Consider the following 27,956-nt stretch of genomic DNA (forward strand, 5'->3'; position numbering starts at 1 on the left):
CAGTAGCCTAATCCTAGAGAAACACTTATCCTCTGAATTCCTAAAATATAATCTGTGCAATCAGGAGCTTAGTCAAAATCTTTAAAACATGGTACTAAGCACAGTCCTACAGACTTATTATAACATTTGTCTATTTTCTAACTGGATTAAGACATTTACAGGCACTGATATTTTGAAGTATACAATGCCTTTGTATTTAAGTTGTACTAAAGTTTGTGCTATAAATGTGTGCACATTTATAGAAAGAATATTTAAGAAGTATTTCTTCTTTTTATAACTTTAATTAAAATACAGTCTTGCCATCGCAAACCTAAAGGTAAAAGCTAAAACCCTAAGACTTCTAGATGAAAATACAGAAGAAAATTTTTGCAACCTTGGGATTGGCAATTATTTCTTATACAGGACAGAAAGAACATTAAAGAAATGTTAGAAAGAATCATTTAATGAATCATTAAAGAAAAAAACTGATTAACCAAATCTAAGAAATGTAGAAAACAACACAGAAAACCGTACTGGGAAAAATATTTGCAAAACATTATACAGGACTTGGGTCCAGAATATATAAAACAGAATTTTAAAAACTGGTTAAAGACATGAACAGACATTTCACGAAAGAAGATACACTAGTGGAAAAAGCTCAGGAGAAGGAGTTCAGCGTCACTACTCCTCAGGAAAATGAAAATTAAAACCACAATGAGATATCCCCAATCTCTCATAGGATGACCTAGTAAAAAGCCTGAAAATCCCAAGTGTTTAGGGGATGTGAACTCTCATACATTGGTGATGGGAATTTTAAATGGTACAACCACTTTGGAAAACAGTTTGACAGTCTCTTATGAACTTAAGTATGTAGTAACTATATGACCCAGCAATTATATTACCTGGGTATTACCCAAATGAAATGACAGCACATGTCCATGCAAAAAGAAGCCACACGGAAAAGAATATATGCTCCATGATTCTATTTATACGAAATTTTAGAATAGGCAAAACTTATATATAGATATGCTTCTTAACCTGGACAATATTGGAGACCTTTTTGGTTGTCAGAACTTGAGAGATGGAGTAGGAATGGTTGCTACAGGCATCTAGTGGATAGAGAGGCCAGAGATGCTGTTAAACATTCTAGAATGGACAGGGCAGTACAACAAAGAATTATCAGGCCTAAGACTTCGATAGTGCCCAGGATGCAGAATTCTGTTGTATAGTGATCAGTGGAGGTCTAAAGGTGGGACTGGGGATATAATGCAAAGAAAAATGAAGGAATTCTGGGGACAATAAAAATGTTCTATATTTTAACTGCAGTAGTGATTAGTTTTTCAAAACTCATCGAACTGTACACTTTAAAATAGGTGTGTTCTATGTATGTAATCTTACATCAAAGTTGGTGGTAAAAATTATAGTGCCTGACAATATAAAGCTATTTAAAACAGTTTAATCCAATATTTGCTTTTTAAAATATATGCATGGAAAAGACAGGTTAGGCAAATATCACTGGTGAGATCACGGATAAGTTATTTTTTTCTCTTTTGCTCATTTCCTTTGTATTAACTTGAAATGCTACTTACAGTCTAAATTATAAATGTAACTTTTTTCTTTTGTTTTTCTTTTAAGATTTATTTTACTTTATTTTTTTTAAAAGATTTTATTTATTTATTTGACTGAGACAGCCAGCGAGAGAGGGAACACAAGCAGGGGGAGTGGGAGAGGGAGAAGCAGGCTCCCAGCAGAGGAGCCTGATGTGGGGCTCGATCCCAGAACGCCGGGATCACACCCTGAGCCAAAAGCAGACGCTTAACGACTGTGCCACCCAGGCGCCCCATGAGATTTATTTATTTTAGACAGAAAGAGAGAACGCACACACCCGGGATGGGAACGGCAAAGGGAGAGAGAATTCCAAGCAGACTCCTGCTGAGCAGGGAACCCTATGCAGGGCTGGATCTCATCACCAGCAATCACCACTCCAGCCTAAACCAAGAGTCCGATGCCCAACCAACTGACCCACCCATGCACCCCATAACTATTTCTATATACAAAAAGTTTTAATGAGAAAATTTCAGTATGAACAGTGATATCAAACTGTAATAAGGTGGCAAAGAAATTCTTTCAAATAGAATAAAGTCATGAAATAAGGAATAACCTATTTCATTATATTAGTATGGTAGAAAAACATAGCAGACGCCATTAAGTTATGTTCAACAATAGGCCAGGAACCGTACAAAGTGTGAGGAATACGAAGATGTCCCTCAAGAAGTGACCATCTAATGGAGAAAAATGATATTGTCAACAAGACAAATACAAAACAATTAAAGACTAGTTTACATATGAAAGTACAATGAAGCAAGCAACTAAGGGAAGAAAGGAAGAAAGGAAGAAAGGAAGAAAGGAAGAAAGAAAGAAAGAAAAGCAACTAACTAAACACGGGGAGTGTGGGAAGCATTTACAAAGGTGACATTAAGGCTGTCCAGCAACGAGAAAATTTCTTCCAGAAAAGATGATTGATTATCCTACATACAGAGTAAGGAAGTTATACCTACTGAAAAAATTCCGTATCAAAGAGGGAAATCTGCCTAGGATTTACCTGGATGGAAAATGTACTCTTTGCACTTGCATGACATCTAGATTTCACAGAAGTCTCTGACACCATTCAAAAGTACAGAGACAAAATAATTAGACTACAATTTAAAAATTGTACACTTAACATTTATTAGTAAATTCTAGTTGGCCTCATCTGATACCTAAAACTTCTCATACCACTAGTAAGGGAAAATCCAAGATGCCTCCCAAAAGAGGATACGGGAATCCAGAATACATCCTTGACAGTATGTTTTCAAGCCAAAAGAAGCACTTATAAATATATGATGGATGGGGTAAACGATTACTCTATACTGCTAAGAATGATTATAACACAGTAAAAAAGTAAATTCCTAACTTATGCAGAGAAAAAAAAGCCTGCGAGGTAGTGGGACCACAAGACAGACTACAGGCAGAACTTGTCCACCCTGCTCCTTAGATTTTCTGTCATTTTGGAACTTCTTGCAATTAAGGCATCGGAATGGAATTAAACTGACTTTACTTAAACAACATATTTTGTGCAGCAGAAAACCCAATTTTTGAGTGAGAAAGTATTCCAAAGAAAAGGGACTTCAGAGGATCTGACTGTGCGGAGAGAACATTCCCTATTCTTTTCCCCCTCTTTACTTTGAGTCAAGGAATTACTGCAAGCAATTTAAGAAACACTATTTCCTGGTAGAGGTGATTCAGGAGATTGGAGGAAAAAGAAAAATGATTAAAGCGATAAGCCAGTTTGCAAGGGAGCCTTCTGCGGTCCCGTAACACCCAGCGAACTGGAAACTCGGTATTTTTTAGATACTGACGCCAATAGAGGAATCAGGAGCAAGTCGAAGTCCAGCCAAAGGTTGGAGGCACACAGAGAGAACAGTTGCTGGCAGACCCTTTTGCTTCCACCGCAAAAGACTCCCACCCCTCCAACTCTAAAATGTTTCTAATACTCACTACCTGCCCAGAAATACCCCCTCCCCAACAATCCCAACCACCCTGCGGGAGTGACAGTCTGCGTTCACTTACTGAGCTGTCCCCCGCCAGACGTCGTACTCGGTTCCCGACCTCCTGCGCCTCCAACGCCAGCTGCTCCAGGGATCCCCGGCGCCCCCATCCCCGGCGGGGTCCCACTCTGCCTTTCGAAGTTGCCTGGATTGGAGAAGTAGTCGCGCAGCCGAGGCAGTTCGCGGCCGCTCTCCAACAGCTCGGTGTGCAGCTCCAGGGCGGTCAGCAAGTATTGATCGCGCAACAGCTGAGCCGCGATCGCGTCAATTGACAATCGGGCAGGGGTCTCCCCACCGCCCCCCAATGCCACCGCAGCCGCCGACACCTCCCCAGGGAGACCTGGCCGCGCACTGCTCCCTAAGGCCACGGGATCCTGGGGCGATAGCGAGTCTGCAGAGCCAGGATCTAGGCCGCTCCCGGAACCCAGCCGAAGTCCTGCCCGCCGCTCCTCGGTCGCCGCTACCTCGTCGTCGTCCTCGTCTGAATCGCTGAGGAATGGATTCACACCGCCGCCACCACTGCCACTACCTCCAGGCGCCATCGCCGCCATCTTATCCTGTCAGGACTGTGGGCGCCTCCCTGACTGGCTCTGACAGGCCGCAGCTTGGATTCCCCCTAAGCCTCAGCCGGCACTGCGCACCTCCACAACCCTGGCCTGGCCACGTCCCACCTCCTCACCCAGAGACCAGGAGTAGGTTCGGAGGCGGAAGGTCCGGATGCAGCAGCACCCGCTACCTCAGCCACTGCTGCACCAGCAGCGGGGCTCTGCAGGCGTCTTCCTGGTCTCAATCTCGCGAGAAAGGCTGCGAGTCCTGCCCCCTCTCCCCGCCCCAGCCCCGCCCCAGCCCCGCCCCAGCCCCGCCCGTTCTCAACACCAAAGGGCGAAGATTGAAAGCCCCGCTCCCCGCTCAAAGGCAAAACCCCGCCCCCACTCCTGTTTGATTGGCCGGAAGAGGAGGGAGGGACTGGAGTTACCGAGGACTGGCTCTAGAATTCTCGCGAGAGCAGTCGCCCGGCAGGTAGGTTTCGGGGGCGTTCCGCAGTTGAGAGGCAGTTATGACGGTGGCTTAGGAACGTTCTCTTGGCTCTCCTTTCAGGGGTCAGAGGGGAGCTCTGCCGGAGAGCCGGATCCTGCCTTTGCGCTGAGGAGGCCTCATTCCCGAGATAACGCCTGACCCGGAAAAGCCCCAGGTAAAGCCCAGGGACCAGAGCGCAGAGGTGCGGTGGCACCAAAACTGGCCTCACGCCCGCGGGCGCGCTGCTTCCTTAGTACTCTTCACTTTTTCTTGTTCGCTGCCAGTTGGTGATACCGTCTTCGCACGTGTAGCAGGTGCCCAGGGCAGTAGTTAGAATTTGACTTCTTTTCTCTTCCCTTCCCAGTCAAGTGCCTGCTCGCTCTGGAGGCCTGGCGACAGCACCGGCTGCTTGAACTTCTGGAAGACCGCGTTCTAGCCACCAAGTTAGTGCTATAAAAGGACGGGGTGTGTTTGGGGTGTGGGAGGTGGAGGAACTAACCGACAGAACTCTTGAGTTTTGGATTTCGTTGGATTTGTGGATACCCTGAATGAGCACTTAGCATTTAAAACACAGTTTGCACAGCAGGGACCCTTCAAAGTATTAAATGCAGCCCCATCAGTAGAGAGATAATGCAAACTTAAGCCTAGAAACGTCCAACGACCTGGTCAAGTCAACTCCGCTAATAAAATCAGTTTTCTTATGTGCAAAGCCATTCTTCTCCCACTAGCCTTCCATTCTTTCTGACTTGGCCATTTAGGCTGGAATTAAGGTATTGACTGTGAAACATATTTACTTTAAAGCTTGAATGCTTTGCATAGTTTTAATTTCCTTTATCAAATGTTAGCACATAGAGTAAGTATACTAAATTTGGAAGTTCACCTTAATCTTTTGTGTCATTCCTTGATTACTGTACAAGGTGGCAAAGGGGATGTTAATTTCTAGTCAACAGTATTGGAATGCTATTCCTAAGACCTCTTTTCTTCACACATAAATTGCTACTTTTGCAAGGTTTTCAATTTCCTTTCTTTCTGTATAGCTCCCTGTAAGCACCAAAATAAATAGGTAGCAGTAATCTGTTATCAAGTGAGTTACATGAAACATTGAAGTAGAAAATATCTCCTTTAGTTCTGTGGAAAAGTAAAAATAGAGCATTCTTATATAACCACAGGTCAGGTTATTGACTTACGTGTAAAAGTATGCCAACAGTTAAGTGTAGGTTTTAATTTCAGTTTACCCAGGCTCAGGAAACTAAAATTTTTATTTGAATGAAGCTTTGGGTTTTTTCTTTTGTTTTTGCTGGAAAGTTTTTTTTGACATTGTTAGTACTAAGAATTCAAAATATTTTTTATAGAACATTAGCTCCTAATGTTCAAATTCTAAATATTTTTCTGTGTTATATACACGGAAGAAAAACATTTAAAAAAAACCCCATCTTAGGAAGATAGTATCAAAATAGCCAATGCTGTATCCTATTACTATTTATTAGCAAAAAGGATTGCTGGTATGAATTGTAACTGAGTTTGCCAGAGAGATTGAAAATGGAATCAATTTCTGGAATGGAGAAATGGGAGGGAACAGTGAATGGCATGGAAAGGGCATGATTGGAAATGGATTATTTGTATACAATATATCCATCTCTGTAATGGAATTTTTAGAAATCTCCTGCACTTAGGGTCCCTGAAGAAGATTGTCCTTGTCTGGTAGAAGTACCTGGAGTTCATATTCCAGTTCTACCAATTATTTGCTGTAACACCTTAAGTTACTTTACTTCTTAGTCTCACTTAACATTTATCTGTCAAGGGGATTAATGAAAGTACACAGAATTAGGAATGTGCTTGTCACAATGCCTGGTACCTAGTACACCATAAATGTGGTTATTATAGTCAGTTACAGATAGTGCAATATTAGTATATATTGAAAGTATTTGAGAGGTTTTTAAAAATAGAACAAGACAAATATCAATTATTCAGCAGCTAAAGCTGGAAAAAGCAATTAAGTCAGTAGGGTACAAAGGGAATATCTTTAATTTAGGGTCTGATTTCTAAAATGTAAGTTGAAAATATATTTAAAATATGTCTTCTCAGAGAGTTGTAAGAAGTTGGACGTAGAAGTGCTTCCATGATTGACTTCCTGTATAAATCTGTAGTTTCCTGATTCTGCTTCGCATCCTATAATCATGGACTTGTTTATATGACCTTCCAAACCCATAACAAATCAAGTGGCCAATTTTCTCAGTAAGTACTTTTCTTTTCCACAGTACATAGAGGTTTACTTATCAATAAAAGTGCAAGTAGCACATACTAGAATATTAATAATTGCTGATCTTTACTTATAATTTATTATTAATATGGTTGGGAAATTTTCTCCGTAGCAAAATTTGCAGTAATGTAGGTCTTTGCAACTAAAGTTTCATTGAATAATGAGGATAGTCATTGAACTTTGTATCTTAGCAATGAAATGTTAAAGATTGCTTTTTCTTTTAAACACTTCAAATTTTTTAGGGCTTAAAAATTAATTTTTGGCTTTAATAGTCTTAAAATAACTACAGGTAACATTTTAAATGCAAATTTTTGGTTGATGTAAAATTTTAGAAATGCTTAATTTTTTTTTTTTAAAGATTTTATTTATTTATTAGACAGAGATAGAGACAGCCAGCGAGAGAGGGAACACAAGCAGGGGGAGTGGGAGAGGAAGAAGCAGGCTCATAGCGGAGGAGCCTCATGTGGGGCTCGATCCCATAACCCCGGGATCACGCCCTGAGCCGAAGGCAGACGCTTAACTGCTGTACCACCCAGGCGCCCCAAGAAATACTTAATTTTTAAATTGTTTTCCAATGCATGTAAACATTCCACAGGTATAAGCTAAATAGCTTTTATTTGTACATAGATATATGTCTTTTAAAATTTTTCCAAATGATTCAACCATGACAAAGTTTTCTTCAATAAATCTGAATAAAATATGAGTCTCTTTAAAGAGAAATGTTAAGTAATAATATTGCTTAATATACATGTGCTTGGCAATAATAAAATAAGTAGTATGTGAAGGACAATATTTTGGAATCACTGCAATTTTATGTATAGTAAATGACTCAAGCGTGTAAGTTTGGTTTTTGTTTTGTTTTGTTTTTTTTAAATATCCTGAATCTTCACTGTTCAAGTGTTTGTTCTGGAGGAATAAAAAGAGAAGCAAAGCAGCCTCTAGTGGCGATAGTGCATATTACATGTACCTTTGAAATGATAATCCTAAATAAATTCTTCAGCACACTTTTGAGTCCTTACCAAGCATTTGGACTGAGATGAGTGCTGGAGAAGTCCTGTCTTGCTGTCATGGAATTACCATTAAGTGGTAGAGACAGACATTAATCCAAACAGTAAAAACAGAGGTATGTACTTATAAACTGGAAGTAAAAGTTTTGGTTTTTGGTTTGGACTACATAGTCCCTGAGGAAGTGACGCTTGAAAGTGTAAGGAGATGTCATTAGATAGTGGAGTGAGAGAGGATGGAAGGGGGGTTGGAAGTGCAATTTATGCAGAGGTCTTAATAACAGTAGGAAGCATGGGCTACTTACATAAAAAAGGCCAATGTGGTGAGATGCTATAAAGCAAAGGGGAGTGCCATGAGACAAGGCTAGAAAGGGAGGCAGAGACCAGTCCATGTAACACCTTGTGTGTTGTATTAAGAATTCTAGTTTTGATTAGGATGGGTGAGAGGCATCGAAAGGTTTTATCCAAGGGGTGAGATGCTCAGATTTGCATTTTTAAAAAATGCAAAATCAAAAAAGTAATACACAGCTATACAGCTGAAGAATGGGGTATAAAGAATGACTGCTGGTTTTCTGATTGGTATTACCTGAGTGGAAGGTGGTGCCGTCTCCTGAGATTGTAAACACTGGGGAGTTAGGAGGCTTACTACCTAAACAAAGTTCATGGGGGATATCATCAGTTTGGTTTTAAACATACCCAGTTTGTATCTCAGGTGGATGTGTTAAGGTTGGAATTATGTATATGGATGTGGAGCTATTAAGACTTTTGCATATAGGCGCTAGCTGACACCAAGTGTATAATCAAAAAAGCCTAGATGGAGGGGTGCCTGGCTGGCTCAGTCAGTGGAGCATGCAACTCTTGATCTCAGGGTTGCGAGTTTGAACCCCCTGTTGGGTGTTGAGATTACTTAAACATTAAATCTTAAAAAAAAAAAAAAAGTCTAGACAGAAAGTACAAGAGTGAGAATAAAAGAAGCCCTAGGACCAAGTTTTGAATAACTCCAAAATTCAATGACCAGATAGAGACCTTCCTATATTGGATAGAGAAATAGGAAAACTGGAACAATGTTCACAAAGGCCAAGAAATGACAGCTATTTAAGAAAGAAGTCATGGTGAAGGAAGACAAATTGAATGGAAGATAGAAGATTTAAAAAAAGCCACTGAAGTTTGCAATATTGGCTACATTACATTAGTGACAGCTTTTTCTCTGATGTAATGGAAAACAAAGGCTCAAGTTGCTTGAGATTTAGATGATCGGGGGAAAAGATCATTATTTTTAAAAAGTTTGGCTGTGTGGGGGAGTAAAGGGCAGCCAGTGCCTTTAGAAACGTTCTTTATTAATCATTTATTTGTAAGATACATCCTTGGCATAGATGTGGCTTAACTCGTTTTCAGTACTGTATAGTATTTCACCAAGTGAACACTATAGCTGTTCCTGTTGTTAGATTTGTTTCTAATTTTTATGATACAAAAAGCAAAAGACAAGAATTGAATTTAAAGTTTTTTACCTGTATTTATATCTGATATGGAATTTACCTTAATCCATTATAAAGTGGTAGCTATACTAGTGCTTCTATCAGTTGGTTAAAAGCTTCAAACTAGATCTCTGTCTCACACCACGTACAAGTAAATTCTAGATAATGACAGGTGAAAAGCAAAAATCTAAAACTTAGCATTTAGTTCTAATTTAAAACTATTTTTATGTGCCATAAAAACAAGGAAAGTTTTCATATGGAAAATACAAAAAAACTTAGTCCAGAAAGGATAAATTTGGTAAATTATACTGTATTAAAGTTATAAAACTTCAGGGGCGCCTGGGTGGCGTATTTGTTAAGCGTCTGCCTTTGGCTCAGGGTGTGATCCCAGCGTTCTGGGATCGAGCCCCACATCAGGCTCCTCCGCTAGGAGCCTGCTTCTTCCTCTCCCACTCCCCCTGCTTGTGTTCCCTCTCTCGCTGGCTGTCTCTGTCAAATAAATAAAATCTTTTAAAAAAAATAAATAAAGTTATAAAACTTCAATTTAACAGAAAGCACCATAAACAAATTTATGTTTGTTTGTATATATATGTTTATATTTATATAGAGAGATACACAAATATAATGTACAAGTCAAAGAAAAAAGGCCAACAAGCGTAATCCTATTTGATCAAAGGATATGGACACACAGTTGAAAGGATAGGAAACCCAATTGGCCAGTAAAAACACGGAAAGATGTTAACCCTCATTAGTAATCAGGCAAATAGATACTCAAACAACAGGATGCCATTTCATCTGTTTAGATTGGCATAAGGTAAATATGATAATACCAGTCAATTGTGGGGATTTAGAGAAAATAGGAATTCTCATACACTGTTGGTGTGCATCTAAATCATTATTGACACTTTGCTACTATAGTGTAAAGTTGAGAATACAGTTTTACCATGAGAGACAGACTAAATTAAAGCATTCTTTGTAGTAATGACAATAGCGGACAATGTCTATCAGGATAATTTTCAAATAAATTGTAGTATGGTTATATAATAGAATATATATCCAAATTTTAAAGTAATTTTTAAGTTTTTTATAGTGCTGGCTAGAATAGGCTCATAAAAGGAATAATGGCTTTGCATGTATACTGATAAAAATGATTTTCTAAGTAGGATGGGGAATGCATGAGTGCAAATATCGGTGATTATAATGTTAATCAAATCTTGTAGAATGACAGCTTTTAATCACACGATTGACTGAGTTTAAAATGTAAACCCTCCCTGTAGAGGAATTCAAATAATCTATATAGGTTACTTCATGATCTCAGAATATAGAGTATAACTCAGTACAACTCCTCACTCTTAAGTATTGGTTGTACATAGCAGCTTCCTGCCAAAGAGTACAATATGAAATCATTAAATTTATAGTGGAGAAGCCTGACAAACACTGCCTCGGCCAGATGATCAAATTTAATGTCAGTTGTGATAAGCCATGTTGATGGCATACACCCTTGGTAAGATGTGATAAAAATGGTACCTTACACATGTAGTTTTCCTCCCTCTTCTCTCCTCTTCCATAACTCCATCCTAATCGTGAGAAAAGCATCAGATAAATACCTATAGGAGTCTCCTACAATATACCTGACCTAGTATTCTTCAGAACTCGCAAGGTCATCAGAACAAGCAAACTTTGAGAAATTGTCCCAGCCGAGATGCCTAACGAGACATGATAAGTAACTGTACTGTGGTATCCTGGAACAGATAAAGGACATTAGATAGAAAGAAAAAAATTGAATTCTTCTCAAGCTGGATATGAATCCTTAGTTAGTTAAATAACTAACAACCTCTGTTCTACTAGCCATGAAGAAATTTGAAAATTAGTTCTTTTATGGCATTTGTAAAAGTCACACATAGTTTTCACTTGAAAGTGACATACATTGTGATGAAAAAGATATGCACCCCAAAATAATAAGTGTAAAGAAGCAAATGAACTAGTGTTAATAACCTGGCTTAGTAGTTTACCTGATAATATTCTGTTGTGTGCCGGTCTCAGCTACTTCCTTACAGTTGTTTTTTTTTTTTTTTTAAGATTTTTATTTATTTATTTGACCGAGAGACAGCCAATGAGAGAGGGAACACAAGCAGGGGGAGCGGGAGAGGAAGAAGCAGGCTCCCAGCAGAGCAGGGAGCCTGATACGGAGCTCTGTCCCAGGACTCTAGGATCACGCCCTGAGCTGAAGGCAGGCGTCTGCTTAACAACTGAGCCACCCAGGTGCCTCTTCCTTACGGTTTTAACTGGCAATATTTACTCTTCACATGGCAGGTGAACAGAGCCTAAGAGAACTGCGAAACACCATCTTTCACTTAAAGCCTATGAGCCTAGTAAATAACCTTTATTTACAAGAACATAGGTTACATGAAATCAGAGCTATCCACAACATTTGTGGTGGTTTTAACTATGACTCTAGTTAGTGTTATCTTTTGAGTACAGCCTTAGGCTTCAAATTAATTTTTTTTCTACTTACATTCCAAATTAATTTTTTTCTACTCTATATTTAGGTCCATAGAAAAGTTACAAAAATAGTACAGAGAGTTATTTTACACCTTTCACACTGCACCTAATGTAAACATCTTACATAACCACAGTATAGTTATCATAACTGGGACATTAACATTTGCATTAAACTATCAACTAATCTACAGTTCTTACTTGAAATTCACCAGTTTTTCTGATGTTGTCTATTTTCTGATCCAGGATCCAGTCCAGGTTTCCTTATTGTATTTGGTTATGTCTCTTCAGCCTCCATTCTATGACAGTTCCTCAGTCTTTCCTTGTCTTTCATGACCATGATAGTTTTGAAGAATACTGGTCCATTATTTTGCAGACTGTTTCTCGATTTGAGTCTGTCTGATATACTCCCATGTATATCTTTTGCCAAAAATATACTGTGTTGTGCCTTTCTTAGTGCACCATATTAGGGTTACATGGTGTTAATGTGTCTTATTACTAGTTATGTTAACTTGGACCACTTGGTAAGGTGGTGTCTGAGGGGTTTTTCCATTGTAAGTTAGTGTTTTTCCCTTTGTAATTAATATTTATTTGGGAGAGATTTCTTTGAGAATGCAAATATCCTGTTTGCCTCAAACTTTCACCCACTGAGTTTAGCGTTTATCAATGCATCTTAGTGGCAATAAGTATTACTGTGGTGTAATTTTATATGTTTCTCATTCCTTTTACATTTATTAATTGGCATTCTTCTGTGGAAAACAGGTGTGAGATTCCAAGGTCATCAATATCTCATTGTATTCTGGTGGAGATAAAGATCTCAAGTTATTACCTGATGAAGTAATTATCTCTAACATGATTTTATAGAAAAATATATTCTCATTTGATTTTCCTTCCTGGAATTCTTTTAGACTCTTATTTGACCTTATCTCTCTTACATAGATATAAATTATTCAAAAACAAGGATCACTTGAAAGTGGGTTAGAAAGTACATGAGTTTTGGCGTTAAGGCCTATGTATAAAATTCCTAAAGACCAATTAGAAAAAAATAATGACCAATGAAATTTAGTATGGTTTGTAGAGTACAATATATAAGAATTTGTATCATATAGTTCAGTAGGGAAACCCATTTGTAGATTGTTGAAATGGTCCAGGTGAGGACATGATGAACTTATGTGGTGGTCGTGAATGTGGAGAAGTAAGAAACACAAGCCCTTTTCAAAATAGAACCCAGAGGTGCCTGTGTGGCTCAGTCGGTTGAGCAACCAACTCTTGATTTCAGGTGGGGTCATGATCTCAGGGTTGTGGGATCCAGCCCCATGTAGGGCTCTGCACTGGGTGTAAGCCTGCTTAAGAGTCTCTCTTTCCCTCTCTGCCCCTCCCCTCCACTCACAGTCTGTCTCTCAAAAAAAGAAAGAAAGATGGGGTGCCTGGGTAGCACAGTCGTTAAGCGTCTGCCTTCGGCTCAGGGCATGATCCCGGTGTTCTGGGATCGAGTCCCACACCAGGCTCCTCTGCTAGGAGCCTGCTTCTTCCTCTCCCACACCCCCTGCTTGTGTTCCCTCTCTTGCTGTCTCTCTGTCACATAAATAAATAAAATCTTAAAAAAAAAAAAAAAAAGAAAGAAAGAAAGAAAGAAAGAAAGAAAGAAAGAAAGAAAAAGAGGACCCAGCTGGACACTGAGAAATAGTAAATAACTATAGTGTTTGTATCATTAATATTTGGTGGTAATGAATATTCCAAGTCTGTAAGAAGTTATAAAATTGATTTGACTGGAACAGAAAAATACAGTATACCTTTTTCTTTATTGCTTTCTTTTAAAATAATGTAAACTCAACTATTGAGAGTTTGATTTAAACAACAAAAATAAAAATCAAGTGCTTTATAATCTAGTTTAGAGTATTCCTAGTGCTTTACATTTATATGATGCCATGTCTTAGTTACTTCCCACTAGACTCCTGCCATGGAATAAGGCTCGTGGTATCTTTTTTTTATGGATAAGGAAACTAAGACAGGGAGTGACTTGACTGAGATCCAACAGGGTGTGATTTTTACTTTGGCTGTTACAGCTCTGGGAAGGTCAAAGTTCTCAAATAAAATTTTTGTTTGACTACTTCAGTAAGCTTTTGGGTAGTGGTAAATTTATATGTTCCTTTAACACATAGACTTTGCTACTTTATTCAGAAAAGCTGTGTAATAGCAATGGGAAAAAAGAAAGAATGTTAAGGCCAGGGAGTTATTTGTAAATGCAAATGAAAGTGGGAAATGACATAGATGTTTGCTTATTTATAACCATGATAGAAAGTACTAACGTTTCCATGATAAAGAGATCTTTAAATCAATGTGAGCTTGGAACGCCTGGGTGTTTCAGTCGGTTAAGCATCTGCCTTCAGCTCAGGTCCTGAGCCCAGAGTCCTGGGATTGAGCCCTGCACCTGGCTCCCTGTTCAACGGGAAGCCTGTTTTTCCCTCTTCTTCTGTGCCCCCCTCCTGCTTGTGCTCTTTCTCTCTGTCTTTGTCAAATGAATAAATAAAATCTTTAAAAAAGAATAAATAGTGTGAGCTTTTACATCCAAATATACCATATGTACTTTAACTCTGACTAGAGTTTAAGATCTAACTGAAATGAATTAAGTACTTGAAAAATGACCTTCTTTGAACAACTGAATATGATACCTGATAGACTGTGTCATGGAATGGAAGATAGAAAAAAAGGATAATAATTGAATATAATACTGTGAATAATTTTAGACCAATAAATTTAACAATTTGGTGAAATCAACAAATTTCTTAAAAGGTATAACTACCAAAGCTTACTCAACAATTAGTAAATACTCTGAATATCCCTATATATATATGAAGAAATTAAATCTATAGTTAAAAACCTTCCCGCGAAGAAAACTTCAAGCCAGTAGTTTCATGAGTGAATTCTGTTACACAATAAAGGAAGAAATAATACAAATTCTACACAAACTCTTCCAAAAAAAATAAAAGAGGTAGCAACACTTCCCAACTCATTGCCTGATACCAAGAACAGAGAAAGACATTACAAGAAAAGAAAATTAGAGTCTAATATCTTTTCATAAACATTGTTTTAATTATGCTAAGTAATATTTTAGCAAATGAAATCTAACAGTTCATAGAAAGGATAACACTTAATGACCAAGTAGGGTTTATTCTGGGAATGCAAGCTTGGTTTAACATTTGTAATTTAATCAGTGTAATTCACCAAATTAAGAGGCTGAAATAGAAAAACCAAATGATCATGACCTCTCAATAGATCCAACAAAAAACATTTGACAACATCCAGCATCCATTCATGATTTTAAACTCCACACATAGGAGTGAAAGTGAACTTCTTTAACTTACTAAAGGAGATTTCCCAAACCTGGAAAACTGACAGCTTTCACCCTAGATTCGGAAGACAAGGATTTCTGTTGTTACCACATCTGTTCAACATCATACTAGAGGTCCTAGACAGTACAGTAAGCATGAGACAGAGATAAAAGACATTTATAATGACAAGGAAGAAGTCCTTCATTCATAGGTGATATAATTATCTCTGTAGAAAATCAAAAGGTATCTACATAAAAGCTACTATATAACAGTTTGTCAGTGTTGCAGGATACAAGATGAATGTGTAAAAATCGGTGATTTAAGAACTAACAAGGGGAAATTGAAATACAAAATATCATTTACAATAATATCAAAAAATATAAAACATGTAGGGGTGAATTACACAAGCATGAGGAAAGTTTTGAGGGTTATGGGTATACTCATTTTCTTGACTTTGTTTGTTGTACATTTTAAATCTGTACAGTCTGTTATAGACCAGTTATGCCTCAGTAGAGCTGTAAAAATTCTATGAAGAACATTATTGGGGCACTTCAAAAAATTGTGGAGTACAGATGGTAGATGAGATAAAATACTGACATTGAATTTATTGAAGTTGACAATTGCTGTCGGTATATAAGAAAGTATCATTGTTCTCAGGAATAAACACCGAAGTATTTAGGGGTTAAGGGCCATAGTGTATGTAACTTATCTTCAGATAGTTCCGAAACAATATTATGTGATTTTACACACATGCACATGCACACACAGGTGTATGTATACTCATGAGGGGTAAGGTAGAGAAAGCAGGGACAGGAAAGGAAAGAGAAAAAATGACAAAGCAAACAAATGTTAGCATAGATGTATGTGGCTAAGGGGTATATAGGTTTTTGTACCATTATGCTTGCAACTTTTTTCTCAGGTTGAAATTATTTTCAAATAACAAGTATTAAAAATCTGTATTGAAGAAAGTGCTATCATTTACAAAAATTCTTTATGTAGGACACAAAATAGGTAACCAAAAGAAAAATTAATTGAACTTAACCAAAATCGAAAAGTACTGCTCTTTGAAAAACACTTAAAAATGAAAAGGGGGGAAAAGGAGTATTAAAAAAAAAATGTCCGTTAAACACATGAGAAGTTGTTCAACATCATTGGTTATCAGGGAAATGTAAGTTAAAACCATAGTAGGTTACAAGTACACTCCCACATACAGAAAAGGCAAAATTAAACAGGCTACAATACCAAATATTGTTGGCAAATATATGGAGCAACTGGGGCCATCAGACATTTCTGGCCTGGAGGACTTTATGCTAGCTGAAATAAGCTAGTCAGAAAAAGACAAATATTGCATGATTCTTCTTATATGAGATATCTAAGAGAGTCAGAGTCATGGAAGCAGAGATAGAATGATGGTTGCCAGGGTCTGGGGGGAAGGAGAAATGGGAGGAGTTCAACAGCTATAAAATCTCAGTTACCCAAGATGAGTAAGTTCTAGACATCTGCTGTACAACATTGTGCCAGTAGTTAGCAATACTGTATTATACACTTGTAAAGGGTAGATCTCCCAGGGGCACCTGGGTGGCTCAGTCGTTAAGCATCTGCCTTCGGCTCAGGGCGTGATCCCAGAGTCCTGGGGTCGAGCCCCACATCGGGCTCCTCTGCTGGGAGCCTGCTTCTTCCTCTCCCACTCCCCCTGCTTGTGTTCCCTCTCTCGCTGGCTGTCTCTCTCTCTCTGTCAAATAAATAAATAAAATCTTAAAAAAAAAAAAAAAAGGGTAGATCTCCCATGTTAAGTGTTCTTACCAGAATTTAAAAAAAAAAAAAAAAACCATATAGATAAGGAAAGTAGCAGTAGAGCAATGACACTAAAGTTGATGCTTTGGTATAAAACAGTTTGGGACTTGGTCCTCCAAGAGATTTACATCTATTAGATTAGATTTTAAAGTCAACGAGGGTGGCAAACGAGTTTTTCTCACATGAGCAATCCAACTTCATGTACATCAGGAACAATAATACTAGCTAATACTTAATGAGTACTTACTGTGATAGGCACTCTCCTGCATATTTTACACATAATAACTTAATTTTTTTTTTTTAAGAATTTATGTGTGAGAGAGAGAGTGAGCACAAGTATGGGGCAGAGGCAGAGGGAGAGGGAGAAGCAGACCTTCCACTGAGCAGGGAGCCTAATGTGGGGCTCGATCCCAGGACCCCGAGATCATGACCTAAGCCGAAGGCAGACGCTTAACCAACTGAGCCATCCAGGTGCCCCCATATTAACTCAATTCTAATAACACCCCAGCAAGTAGGTACTATTGTTATCCCCATTTAATGAAACTGTGGCACACAGAGATTAAATAACTTGCCTTAAGTCACACAGCTAGTAAGTAGAGAAGGCAGGATTTGAATCCCTGCAGTGGAATGCTTTGGTACTTACTCTCTACCGTTATGCCATCCTGCCCCTCAAAGAAAGATACTGAGATCAGGTGTGGACACACTGGTCATCTGAATAAGTGTTAGAAAAAGCTTATGGTCTCCAATGATGTGACCCAGGTATCAAATCTCAGCTCTTCCCCTTACGAGCTATGTGATCTTTGGAGCATCACTTAGGCCCCGTGAGACTCAATTCCCTGCTGTGAAAATGGGGGTTCTAATGCTTCATTGACAAAACAGATTCTGAAGATTAGAGGAAATAATGTAAGTAAAGTACCCCAGCCCAGGATCTGATGCAGAGTGGGCACTCAGTCAATAGTAGCTAGTGCTATAATTGAGCACTCTCACTGTGGAGAAACGTTATACACAATATATGAAAGAATATAAGGCACATTACACTTACTCTAAAAGTGAGGATAAATTCTTATATTGCATTCGTAGCAAAATTATAGATTGTCAATAAGGTTTTAAAACACTTTCTGAAAGGACATTGTGTAAAACAGTGTGTATAACGGGTAGATAAAACAGCTTGGGAAAAGTTTGACAATTCCTTTTATAAATTTAAACTTCTGCTTGCCATTTAACCCAGCAATTCTAATTCTGTATATTTATTCAAGAGAAATGAAAGCACAAATACATAAAGTCTTGTGCATTTACTGTTCTAAGAAGCCTTATTTATACTAGCCAAAAACTGGAAACAATCCATATATCCTTTAAGAGTTGAAGAGATAAACAATTGGTAGTATATCCATATAATGGAATACTTCTTAATATTAAAAAGCAACAAACAACTAAATCACATGCATGAAAAATATTATGCTGAATGAAAATAGGTACAACAAACTGCATACTGCATGATTCCATCTCAGTGATGTTCTAGAACAGTCAACATTAATCTTGAATCAGAGAAGACAAATCAGCAATGGCTTCTGGTCAGGACTGTGGGGCAGAGATTACCTTTAGAGGGACATGGGGGAACTACTTCTTTGAGAGAAAATATTCTAGATCTAAATTCTGGTAGTTATGTGAATATATGTTTGCCAAAACTTGTAAAACTTAAAATGAGTCCATTTTTTTTGTATAAAATATACTTTAATAAAGTTGACTGAAAAATTTAAAAATAGGTGCCAATCTTTAGAATGCTTGTGAAAAATTAGTAAGACTCTTGACCTTAAAATAATTAACACTTGTTTAAATAAGTGGAATGTATTATGGCAGAGAGCCCTTATATTCAAAAAGAAAAGCAGCTAGGGGTAATTTTAATTTAATATGCATATGTTTAAAAAAGTTAAAACATACATTAGTAGATAATTTTTTGGATCTGAAAGAATTATCACAGGGTTCCTTGTTAGCATTTGAAAAATGGGCTTCTACAGAATGTATGAGTATTTAAATCAAGGAAAATGAGGGAGGGGTCTACTTTTGGGTGGTCAGAGAAATCTTGAGGAGGCGACTTTTGAGAAGATGCAAGAAAGTTGAGAAGCAGGCTGTCATAGGACTAGTGAACTGAAGAACCCAGAAACAGTTTGTGTGGAGCTGAGAACTTCCCTGGAATGCAAGACCTTCAGTGCCCAAAGCAGGAAGATCCCAGGGAAACCAGGAAGATCCCAGGGAAACCAGGAGTAGGTCAACTCCTCCACTTATGTCCTAGGTTCCATCTTTTCTGGTGATCAGAAGGTTGGGTTTTTGTTTGTTTCTTTGTTTTTTTAAAGAAGTATCCTTCTTTAAACTTCTTCTTTTTTTTAAAGATTTTATTTATTTATTTGTCAGAGAGAGAGAGAGCATGAGCAGGGAGAGGGGCAGAGGAAGAAGCAGGCTCCTCGCTGAGCAGAGCCTGATGTGGGACTCAATCCCAGGACCCTGGGATCATGACCTGAGCTGAAGGCAGATGCTTAACCGACTGAGCCACCCAGGCATCCCTATCGGAAGGATTTTTAGCTCCTGCAGCTATTCCAGCTTTCTGCTGCAGCACTGATCTCTTTTTACATTCAAAGTCATTCCTCGACACCTAAATCTACTATTTCCTAGCTGAAGAAAACCCTCTATTGGCCCTACATCAATTTTCATTTTTCTTATTTTCTTCAGAGTTAATACTTTCCCAAAGAGCTGTGCTCTTTCCACTGTCTTTCCCTTCCTCACCTCCTGTTCAGTTTTCAAACAAGCACTTCAAATGGGGCTCAGCCCTCACTACTCTATTGAAATTTCTCAGTAAGGTTAACAAGAACGTCCAGCAACCAAATCACCTGCTGCCCTGCTCTTACTCCAGTCTTAACTGTATCTGACAAAGTTGACCACAGCTTCCTTTCTTGAAACACTGGTATTAATAATAATTTCTCTATTTGAAATATTGTCATTTAGAGTATTCTTAATGTGTTCTTGTTAATTCATCAAATTTGGTTTGTTACACTGTGTCTATTTGAAGTGCTAGCTTTTTCTTTAGGAGAGCTCGTGAGATAGACAAGTGAAATCTACCTTGCAAGTGTTAAATGAAATTATCATTAGGATAATCAGTATTCAGCTAAAAAATTATCTCCAGGGATCCCTGGGTGGCTCAGTCAGTTAAGCGTCTGCCTTTGGCTCAGGTCATGATCTCAGGATCCTGGAATCGATTCTTGCATTGGGCTCCTTGCTCAGCAGGAGCCTGCTTCTCCCTCTGCCTGCCACTCTCCCTGCTTGTGCGTGTGTGCTCTCTCTTTCTGACAAATAAATATATAAAAGCTTTAAAATAAACAAACAAATAATCATTTCCACATATAGTGTACCAGAAGCCTTAAAGGTGCTCATAGCCTTTTGACTCAGTATCGCATTTACAGGCAGTATTTTAAACACAATATGAAATGTCTAAAAGTTAACATAAAAATTACATTCAAATTTAAATTATGTTGACATTTTTAATAATGAAAAAAATGGAAAACAACTCAATGTTTAACAGTTTGGAGGTGATCAGGAAAATTAAGATGTGCCTATTAGCGTGGGATGGTAAATAATGTGTAAGAAGAGTTTTTTTTTTAAATAACAAAAAAATGTTAATGTATAATAAAGAAAAATCAATGCATGAAATTGTGAGCCTTTATAAAAAGGTAGATTGGATAAAAACTGTGAGAAATGTAACAGATTTTTCTTTAGGTGGTAAAATCATAAGTAATTTTTCTGTATTTTCCAAACTTACCACATTGTTTAATTTTTTTATTTTTTAAAGATTTATTTATGTATTTTAGAGAGAGAGTACAGGGGTAAGGGCAGAGGGAGAGAGAGAGAGTCTCAAGCAGACTCTGTGCTGAGCACGGAGCCTGATGAGGACTTGATCCCACAACCCCGAGATCACAACCTGAGCTGAAACCAAGAATCAGACACCCGACCGACCTTGCCACCCAGGCACCCTGTGATTGTTTTATTTTTATATTCAGAATACCATTATTTAGACGGTGCTTGCTGTGTAGTTGAAAGCTCATATATACTAGAAAGAGCAGAATATTTATTCTGAGAGTCTTGCCTTAGGTTGCAGAATAGCATCTACACACTAAGGGACTTTTATACTTTGTGGAATATCTTTGATACTTACTTGACTCTTAAATCTCTCAGGAAAAAAGTGGCCCATAATTTGGCCGTTTAACTCTATTTTATATTCTTGTTATGATGTGCTTAACTTTGACAAGGGTTTTTTTTTTTGTTTGTTTTGTTTTTTTGCCACCCTTTCCTTCTATGAGGTAATTCTTCAGGCCGGGAAGAATAAGATGTGTTTGTAATTAAAATTACTTCATCCTTGGTGTTTTTCAGCCAAGGGTCACTGTGTGTAACCAATGTTAGTTATATTACAAAAAGACGAGTTAAGAGTACTTTGTTGTTTTTAATCTGCAGGGAGATTCACCAACAAAAGTAAATTATAGACTGGCTTGAAAAGTATTCCCATGGACTTGATCTTGGCAGTTAATGGCATACTGTTTTACAGTATTATTTAAATGTTTCATGTTGCTTAATTTTCCTTCCGTAAGTATGTGTAAACTTATCAGATCTGTGACTGTGTCTTCTTGGTGTTCTCTGTTGTACCCCCCACACAATTATGTACAGAATATGTACAAGAACATTTAATTGAATGAATGAATGTAACTTTCACTTTTTTTTTACTGGTTCAGGGAACTAAAAGTGTTCCTTTAATGAGTGTACATTTTCTGAAACACATGGATTTTAACTACTTTTTCCTTCCTATAATTTAGCTAAATGGACAAAAATTAATATTATTTGTCAGGGGAATATACAAGTCTCCTGAGGTGATAACCAAAAGTAAAAAAAAAAAAAATCCTCAAACTTTAAGTAATGTTAAATTCCAAGAATATCAATGGTGGTCATATGGGTGACCAAGAGCACCATGAATTATATTTTCTATTTTATATAGGATTTGATTTGACTGAACCCTGACTCATTTTAGGACTCAGTTAATTATTTGTTTTTTGATCCTGTGGTAGTTTTTATGAGCTTAGTATACACTTAAATTTATTATAAATAGTTTGTGGTGTTAATTGGGTATTATACCTGAACTTTCTCTTTTTGTGTGAGTGTTTTTTATCATGTATTTTATTTCAGTATTACCTCCTTATTAAATAATGTTTATTGTTGCCACCATAAATGAAAGTGAAGTTGTAAATTATGTAATATTTTAAAATATATGTTCAATCTATATGCAGTCATCAAAATACGTGAAATATGTATAATTGCATTAAGGTTTACCCAGATTTAATTTTGTTCCCTCTTTCAGTTTGTCTTGAAGATTAATTAGTTACACTGGCTATGCTGCTCTTCTTTATTTTGGGATTGCTTGTACATTTTGTGTTCTTCGGCTCCATCTTTGATATTTATTTTACGTCTCCTTTGGTTCATGGAATGACTCCTCAGTTTACACCATTGCCTCCTCCAGCAAAAAGATTAGTACTGTTTGTTGCTGATGGCCTGCGGGCAGATACACTTTATGAATTAGACGAAAATGGAAATCCTAGAGCGCCATTTATTAGGTAAGCATGTCAACCGATACAAAGACCTCTTTGGAAAATGTTACCTTGACACCGTTTTATCTAGAAGTAATGACGAGAAAGAGAATAGGGCACATATACATCTGCCTTTGTTTCATGGATTAACAAATTTATTTTCTCCCAGGAGTTAGGTATGACCTTAGCTGCTTGGGCTAACTTGTCCTAATTTCCCAAACCTGGCTTACAACTCACAATATTATCTTTTTCTTATAAAATAAACTTGTTACATTTTTAAAATAATGAATTTTAATATTAATATTAAGCATCAATATTAATGAATTGCTAATTAAAGTGCTATTTAACTAGAAAATATAGAGTTCAACTGAAAATACACCTATTATAAAATATATAAAGCCCTTCCAAGTCTATATCACTATTAATTGTGATTTTATATTTTATGAAGTGGCTTTGAAAAGAAATGTTTAATTTTTTAAACTTATGGGGCTCCTACAAATAATTGTTATTTTTCTGATTAATGGCAATTCCCTCAAAAGCCCTTCCTAATGCTGTTATAGAGAGATTAAAACTCAAATTCAAGTGAAAATTTATCTAAAATATTCCATCTTCTCCTGTTCTCACCTGCCATCATTACTTTTATGTCTTTACTGTGTTTTTGTTTTCTTTATAGTACTTAGTATGTGCAGGTTTTGTGCAGGTTGGGCCTTTGTTTTGTATACTACTTTATTTCCAGTTCTTAGAACATAGTAGACAATTAAATATTTGTTGACTGCTAGAAGAATGAGTGAACTTGGATTTCTGTTGAATTTCCAGAAATTTATGGTGGCTCAAAGAAATGCATACCATATTAAAGAATAAAAGTAATAAAGTGAGCAACTCAGGGCAGCAGGAAAATATGGATAGGAAAATAAGATCAAACCAGAGTTAAGTTCAGTTCACAAAAATGTGTCACATAAATTTCTACAAATAATTTAAAATTTGGGTGATATATTTGGATGAATTTCTTAGTTGTCAGAGGAGAGAAATATAGTTTATTGCAAATTAATAAGATAAAAGCATACCGGTTATTAGAGAAAAGGTGAGCTTTCCTCGTAGCACTTCTTTCTCCTTTGGTTGGTGGGTAGCAGACCAAGAGCTCGCATAGTTGATAGCCTTATGCTGTATGCCATCATGTGTTTACAATTTCAGGAATCTTCTCGTTTCTTTTAAACCTGTTTGTGAAAGGTTTTATTTGTTCCTCACTTTGATTTTTAAAAAATATGATTTGAACTGATGAAAATGTTTTTAAACAGAGATAGCCAAATTTCTTTACTTCTTTGTGTTGAAGTTGTTTTCATTAAATAACTGAAGAAGTTGAAAAATATTTCTCCCTTAACAACTGGTTCATTGGTTTTCAAACTTTTACTATTATACATGCATTTTATCAAAACTGGTTTTAGTATGAGTAAGTCAGTAATGAAGAGTATCTAAACCAGTACGTACAGTCACTGTTTTGGGCTTCAAGCATTCATCTTGGAAACTGTTTCTAATGCAGTCAGTGTCTTATAGCTTGTTGCTCTGCTGCTCTTTCACCTGCCGTGGCATTGCTAGTCCTTTGCTTTCATTGCCTTACAACTTAAAGAATGTTGATACATTTTAGCAAAAGAAACCTTTTGCCTGTTTTAATCTCAAATTTAGGAATATAATTTTAACTCCTAAGTAGGAATCTAGCCATTTCCCCTACCTTTAACTTTTTATTTTGAGAATTTTTCAACACAGAGAAATTGAAAGGATTATATGATGAACATCTGTATACCCTTATCCTAGTTTTAGCAATTTTTAATGGTTTTCATATTTGCATTGTCCCTCTCAATACACACGCACACTTAGACACACACACACACACAAATTTTTAATTATTTTTTTCTGAATAATTTGAAGGCAAGATCTCATGGCACTTCACCACTAAACACTTAAGCATGTATCACCTAAAAACAAGGACTTTTTCCTGCATAACTGCAATACCACATCACACCTAATGAAATTTAACATTTATAGGACATTATTATGTGTGTCAGTTATTTCTCATGTAACAAACCATCTGACTACTTTGTGGCTTCATACAACAATCATGTATTTTGTCTCATAGTTCTGTGTAGTGGTCAGGTGGTTCTTTGTCTTGCCTAAGCTCATTTTATGCTGCTGAATCCAGCTAGGCAGAGGACTAGAACTGGGCTCAGCTGGGATCAGAAAGATTCCTCTTCTTGTTAAATTTTGACTCACTTTTTGATTTTGATTCTTACTTTAATAATCTTATTTTTCTAAAGCTCTAACAGGATCTAATCAAAGTCTGTATTAACTCTTGATCTATAATATCTTTTAGGAATATCATAATGCACGAAGGCAGCTGGGGGATATCTCATACACGTGTGCCAACTGAATCTCGGCCAGGTCACGTAGCCCTGATAGCTGGGTTTTATGAAGATGTCAGTGCAGTTGCCAAAGGTATTATTTGTATGGATGACTTTATTATATGAAAAATTTATTGCATATATATTGCTTCTTTAACACTGAATCATGACACAAAGAGAAGTGTGTTTTGACACACTTTTGGCAAGTATTTTAGCATGCTTTACTCATAAACACACACTGGTGTTGATTCAAGAATTAAGCTTTGGTCTTTTATTATTTGTGCTACTGAAACAATCTGGATGGATCCATGGTTTTCCTAGATGTTAACTCTGAAAAGTTCAAAAGTGATTCTGCATTTTAGTAAGAAGTAAATTATCCATTGTAAGCTTTTAAAAAAATGGTATAATTCATGTAACATAAAATCTAATACTAATTTGCATTTGTTCTCATTATTCTCATTGTTACTATTTGAAGAATACTTCTTTAGGGGTTATACTAATACTTCACCATGTATATGTTACTACTGTTACTGTTTGCTTCTTTTTTCAATGACCTGAAGGATGGAAGGAAAATCCTGTGGGATTTGATTCTCTTGTTAATGAAAGCAAGTACACATGGAGCTGGGGAAGCCCAGATATCTTGACTATGTTTGCCAAAGGTAAGAGTCATTGATTATATTTTCCTCAGATAGTATAGGTAATAAATCAATATGGTAATTTTTGTATATTACTGTATTTTATTGATTTTGGGGATACTTGTTTTTACATATTTAGCATCTCTGACATAGGAATGTATATTACAATGGATAGACATGTCCATTTGATTTTTTCTTTTAGTTGTACTTGAAATATTGGCACATGATACAGTTGTTATTATCTTGGATTCAATGAAGTGGTATATGGCTCTAACATTTAACTGCTTTATAATATTGGGCAAGTTAGATAACTTCTCTGAACTTCAGTTTGCCTTTTGTAAAATGTGATGATAATAATAATAATTTGTATCTCATAGGTTTGTGTTTAGGTAAATTAGATAATTCCTGTGAAATATTTAGCAATGTGCTTATCATGTAATTTTTCATTATGATGATGATGATGATGTCTGGCTTATTTTACTTTGATAATTTATTAAGTTTGTGGTTATTCACATAAAGATTTAAATGCTGTAACTTATAATTCCTATTTTCATATAATCAAGATCATGCCATTTGGATTTGTTCTGTTTGTTTCTGTGCATTGATTAGAAAATTCATTAATACTATTTTTCTGAAATTATTGGATTCCATTTGAACTTTGTGTCATCAAATGCTTTTCAATGAGAGCAGAATGGTCATTTCACTTAATGTAAAGGTTTTGTAACATTATACTTAGCCATAGGTGTAATCTTAATAATTGGCATTATTGAATATTATTGTATGTCCTGAATGCAAAGAATTTTACATATGATATTCATAGAATATCATTCAGAATTTTACATATGATATTCATAGAACATAATTATGTAGGGCAAGGTAAAAAACCTCAAACTCTTTGCCATTTGTATATATATATACTCCTTTCTTTGGAAAGCAATTTAGCTTTTGGGGGGACTGGTGGTGGTGAGGGTGGATTACATTGCTATGATTCACCAAGCTTACCTTCCTACTTCTGGCTATTGCTGATAGGACAAGACCAACACCTGATTCAAAAATAATCCAATAGGAATGTTCCATTTATGGTAACCAACAAACTCATTCAGATCTGTACTTAGGATGTGGGAAGTGGAATGGCTGAGCAGTGGTAGTGTCATTGGAACTTCATTGCTATTAAAAGAGATTGTTATTACTTTGTTTTATCTCTTCCTCATGACCTGTAAGAGCCTATCTCAGCAATTCACTAAGTTGATTAGATTCTTAATAAAATCTGGTAAATGTGTAAAATTAATATGTTTGTTGACCCCTTCAAAGAATTTAACATTAAGCAATATTTATTCCTTTATATTGAGAAAAATACACATTTTATTAATAAGATAAGTGAAATTTTTGAATTTTCTTTTTGCTTTAGGAAGTACCACATGACTTCATCTGTTTTAGGTTGTAGCGTTCTAAGACAGACAAATTTATTGAATAGTTTAATCTGTACAGGGAGACAGACTTTGGTGTTTATTTTTGTGCTGTTGTGCATTGTAACTTTGGCTAAATTAATTAACTTACATGTAGTGTATCTTTTAAATTAAGAATGTTACTGTGGGAACAAAAAGCAACAGCAGGTTAAAGTACAAGTCATGGTCCCTGGCACATGAAATAAATGTTCATAATTCCTCCTGTCTTTCTCTTCCCCATTATAATACAAAATGCTTTGTGAAAAATTCTGGTTGCTGACAAAAATCTTTAAATGATGATTTCATATTTTTATGACAGTTTAAAAAATTGTTAAAAAAATTTTTTTTCCCCAAATTTCCTTTTCAGGTGTTGGTGGAGACCATATTTATACATATAGCTATGATGCTGAGAGTGAGGATTTTGGTGCCCATGATGTAACAAAACTGGATACTTGGGTTTTTGATAATGTGAAGGTGAGTGCTCTTGAGTTGATCCTCTTCAGCACATGTATTTGTACCAAAAGTACTAGAAACTGATTTGTTAGTAAATACATCTTAATTTTTTCCTACTTGCATAAACTTGAAAGTTCTATATTTGTAGCATACTATTTTTAAAAGACTGGATTCTAAGAAATTACACATTCTACAATAAACAATTAATGGAAGTTTTTAAAAAATAATTTGAAAAAGAAAACTTTTTTAAATTCCATGTTTCCAGCAGTTAAATGGGCTCCATAGATTGGAATTCAGGGAACTTGCATTTCATTCCTATTTGCTGAATAATCCTAGGTAAACCTTGATCATTCTTTGACCATACAATAGTCTCTTACAGTGGTGAGATCATGTAAGATTTTTGAAAATGCTATTCAAATGTAATGCATTTATAATAACAGGATTTTTTTAAAATTGTACTTTAGG

General features: G+C 36.5%; 2 protein-coding genes across 5 annotated transcripts in view; one reads left to right on the forward strand and one right to left on the reverse strand.

Moving 5' to 3' along the window:
- RELCH (RAB11 binding and LisH domain, coiled-coil and HEAT repeat containing) overlaps positions 1-4,339 on the reverse strand; it is a 105,435-nt gene extending 101,096 nt beyond the window's left edge. For both annotated transcript variants that reach the window (XM_040632457.1, XM_040632456.1), the window contains exon 1: positions 3,589-4,339. In XM_040632457.1, the coding sequence (XP_040488391.1) occupies positions 3,589-4,117 (529 nt within the window). In that variant the 5' untranslated portion in view covers positions 4,118-4,339. The remainder of the gene's footprint in view (positions 1-3,588) is intronic.
- A 232-nt stretch (positions 4,340-4,571) lies between these two features.
- Positions 4,572-27,956, forward strand: part of PIGN (phosphatidylinositol glycan anchor biosynthesis class N) — a 111,600-nt gene continuing 88,215 nt past the window's right edge. Inside the window, exons 1-8 of one of the 3 annotated variants that reach the window (XM_008705079.2) lie at positions 4,572-4,758; positions 4,948-5,026; positions 6,669-6,818; positions 21,445-21,573; positions 22,340-22,592; positions 24,931-25,052; positions 25,519-25,617; positions 27,406-27,512. In XM_008705079.2, the coding sequence (XP_008703301.2) occupies positions 22,372-22,592; positions 24,931-25,052; positions 25,519-25,617; positions 27,406-27,512 (549 nt within the window). In that variant the 5' untranslated portion in view covers positions 4,572-4,758; positions 4,948-5,026; positions 6,669-6,818; positions 21,445-21,573; positions 22,340-22,371. Of the gene's footprint in view, positions 4,759-4,947; positions 5,027-6,668; positions 6,819-20,881; positions 21,574-22,339; positions 22,593-24,930; positions 25,053-25,518; positions 25,618-27,405; positions 27,513-27,956 lie in introns of those variants that run through there. The other 2 variants (XM_008705087.2, XM_040632458.1) reach the window with 2 other exon arrangements.

The sequence above is a fragment of the Ursus maritimus genome, unplaced genomic scaffold (genome assembly GCF_017311325.1).
Source record: "Ursus maritimus isolate PB19 unplaced genomic scaffold, ASM1731132v1 scaffold_18, whole genome shotgun sequence".
Taxonomy (NCBI): Eukaryota; Metazoa; Chordata; class Mammalia; order Carnivora; family Ursidae; genus Ursus; species Ursus maritimus.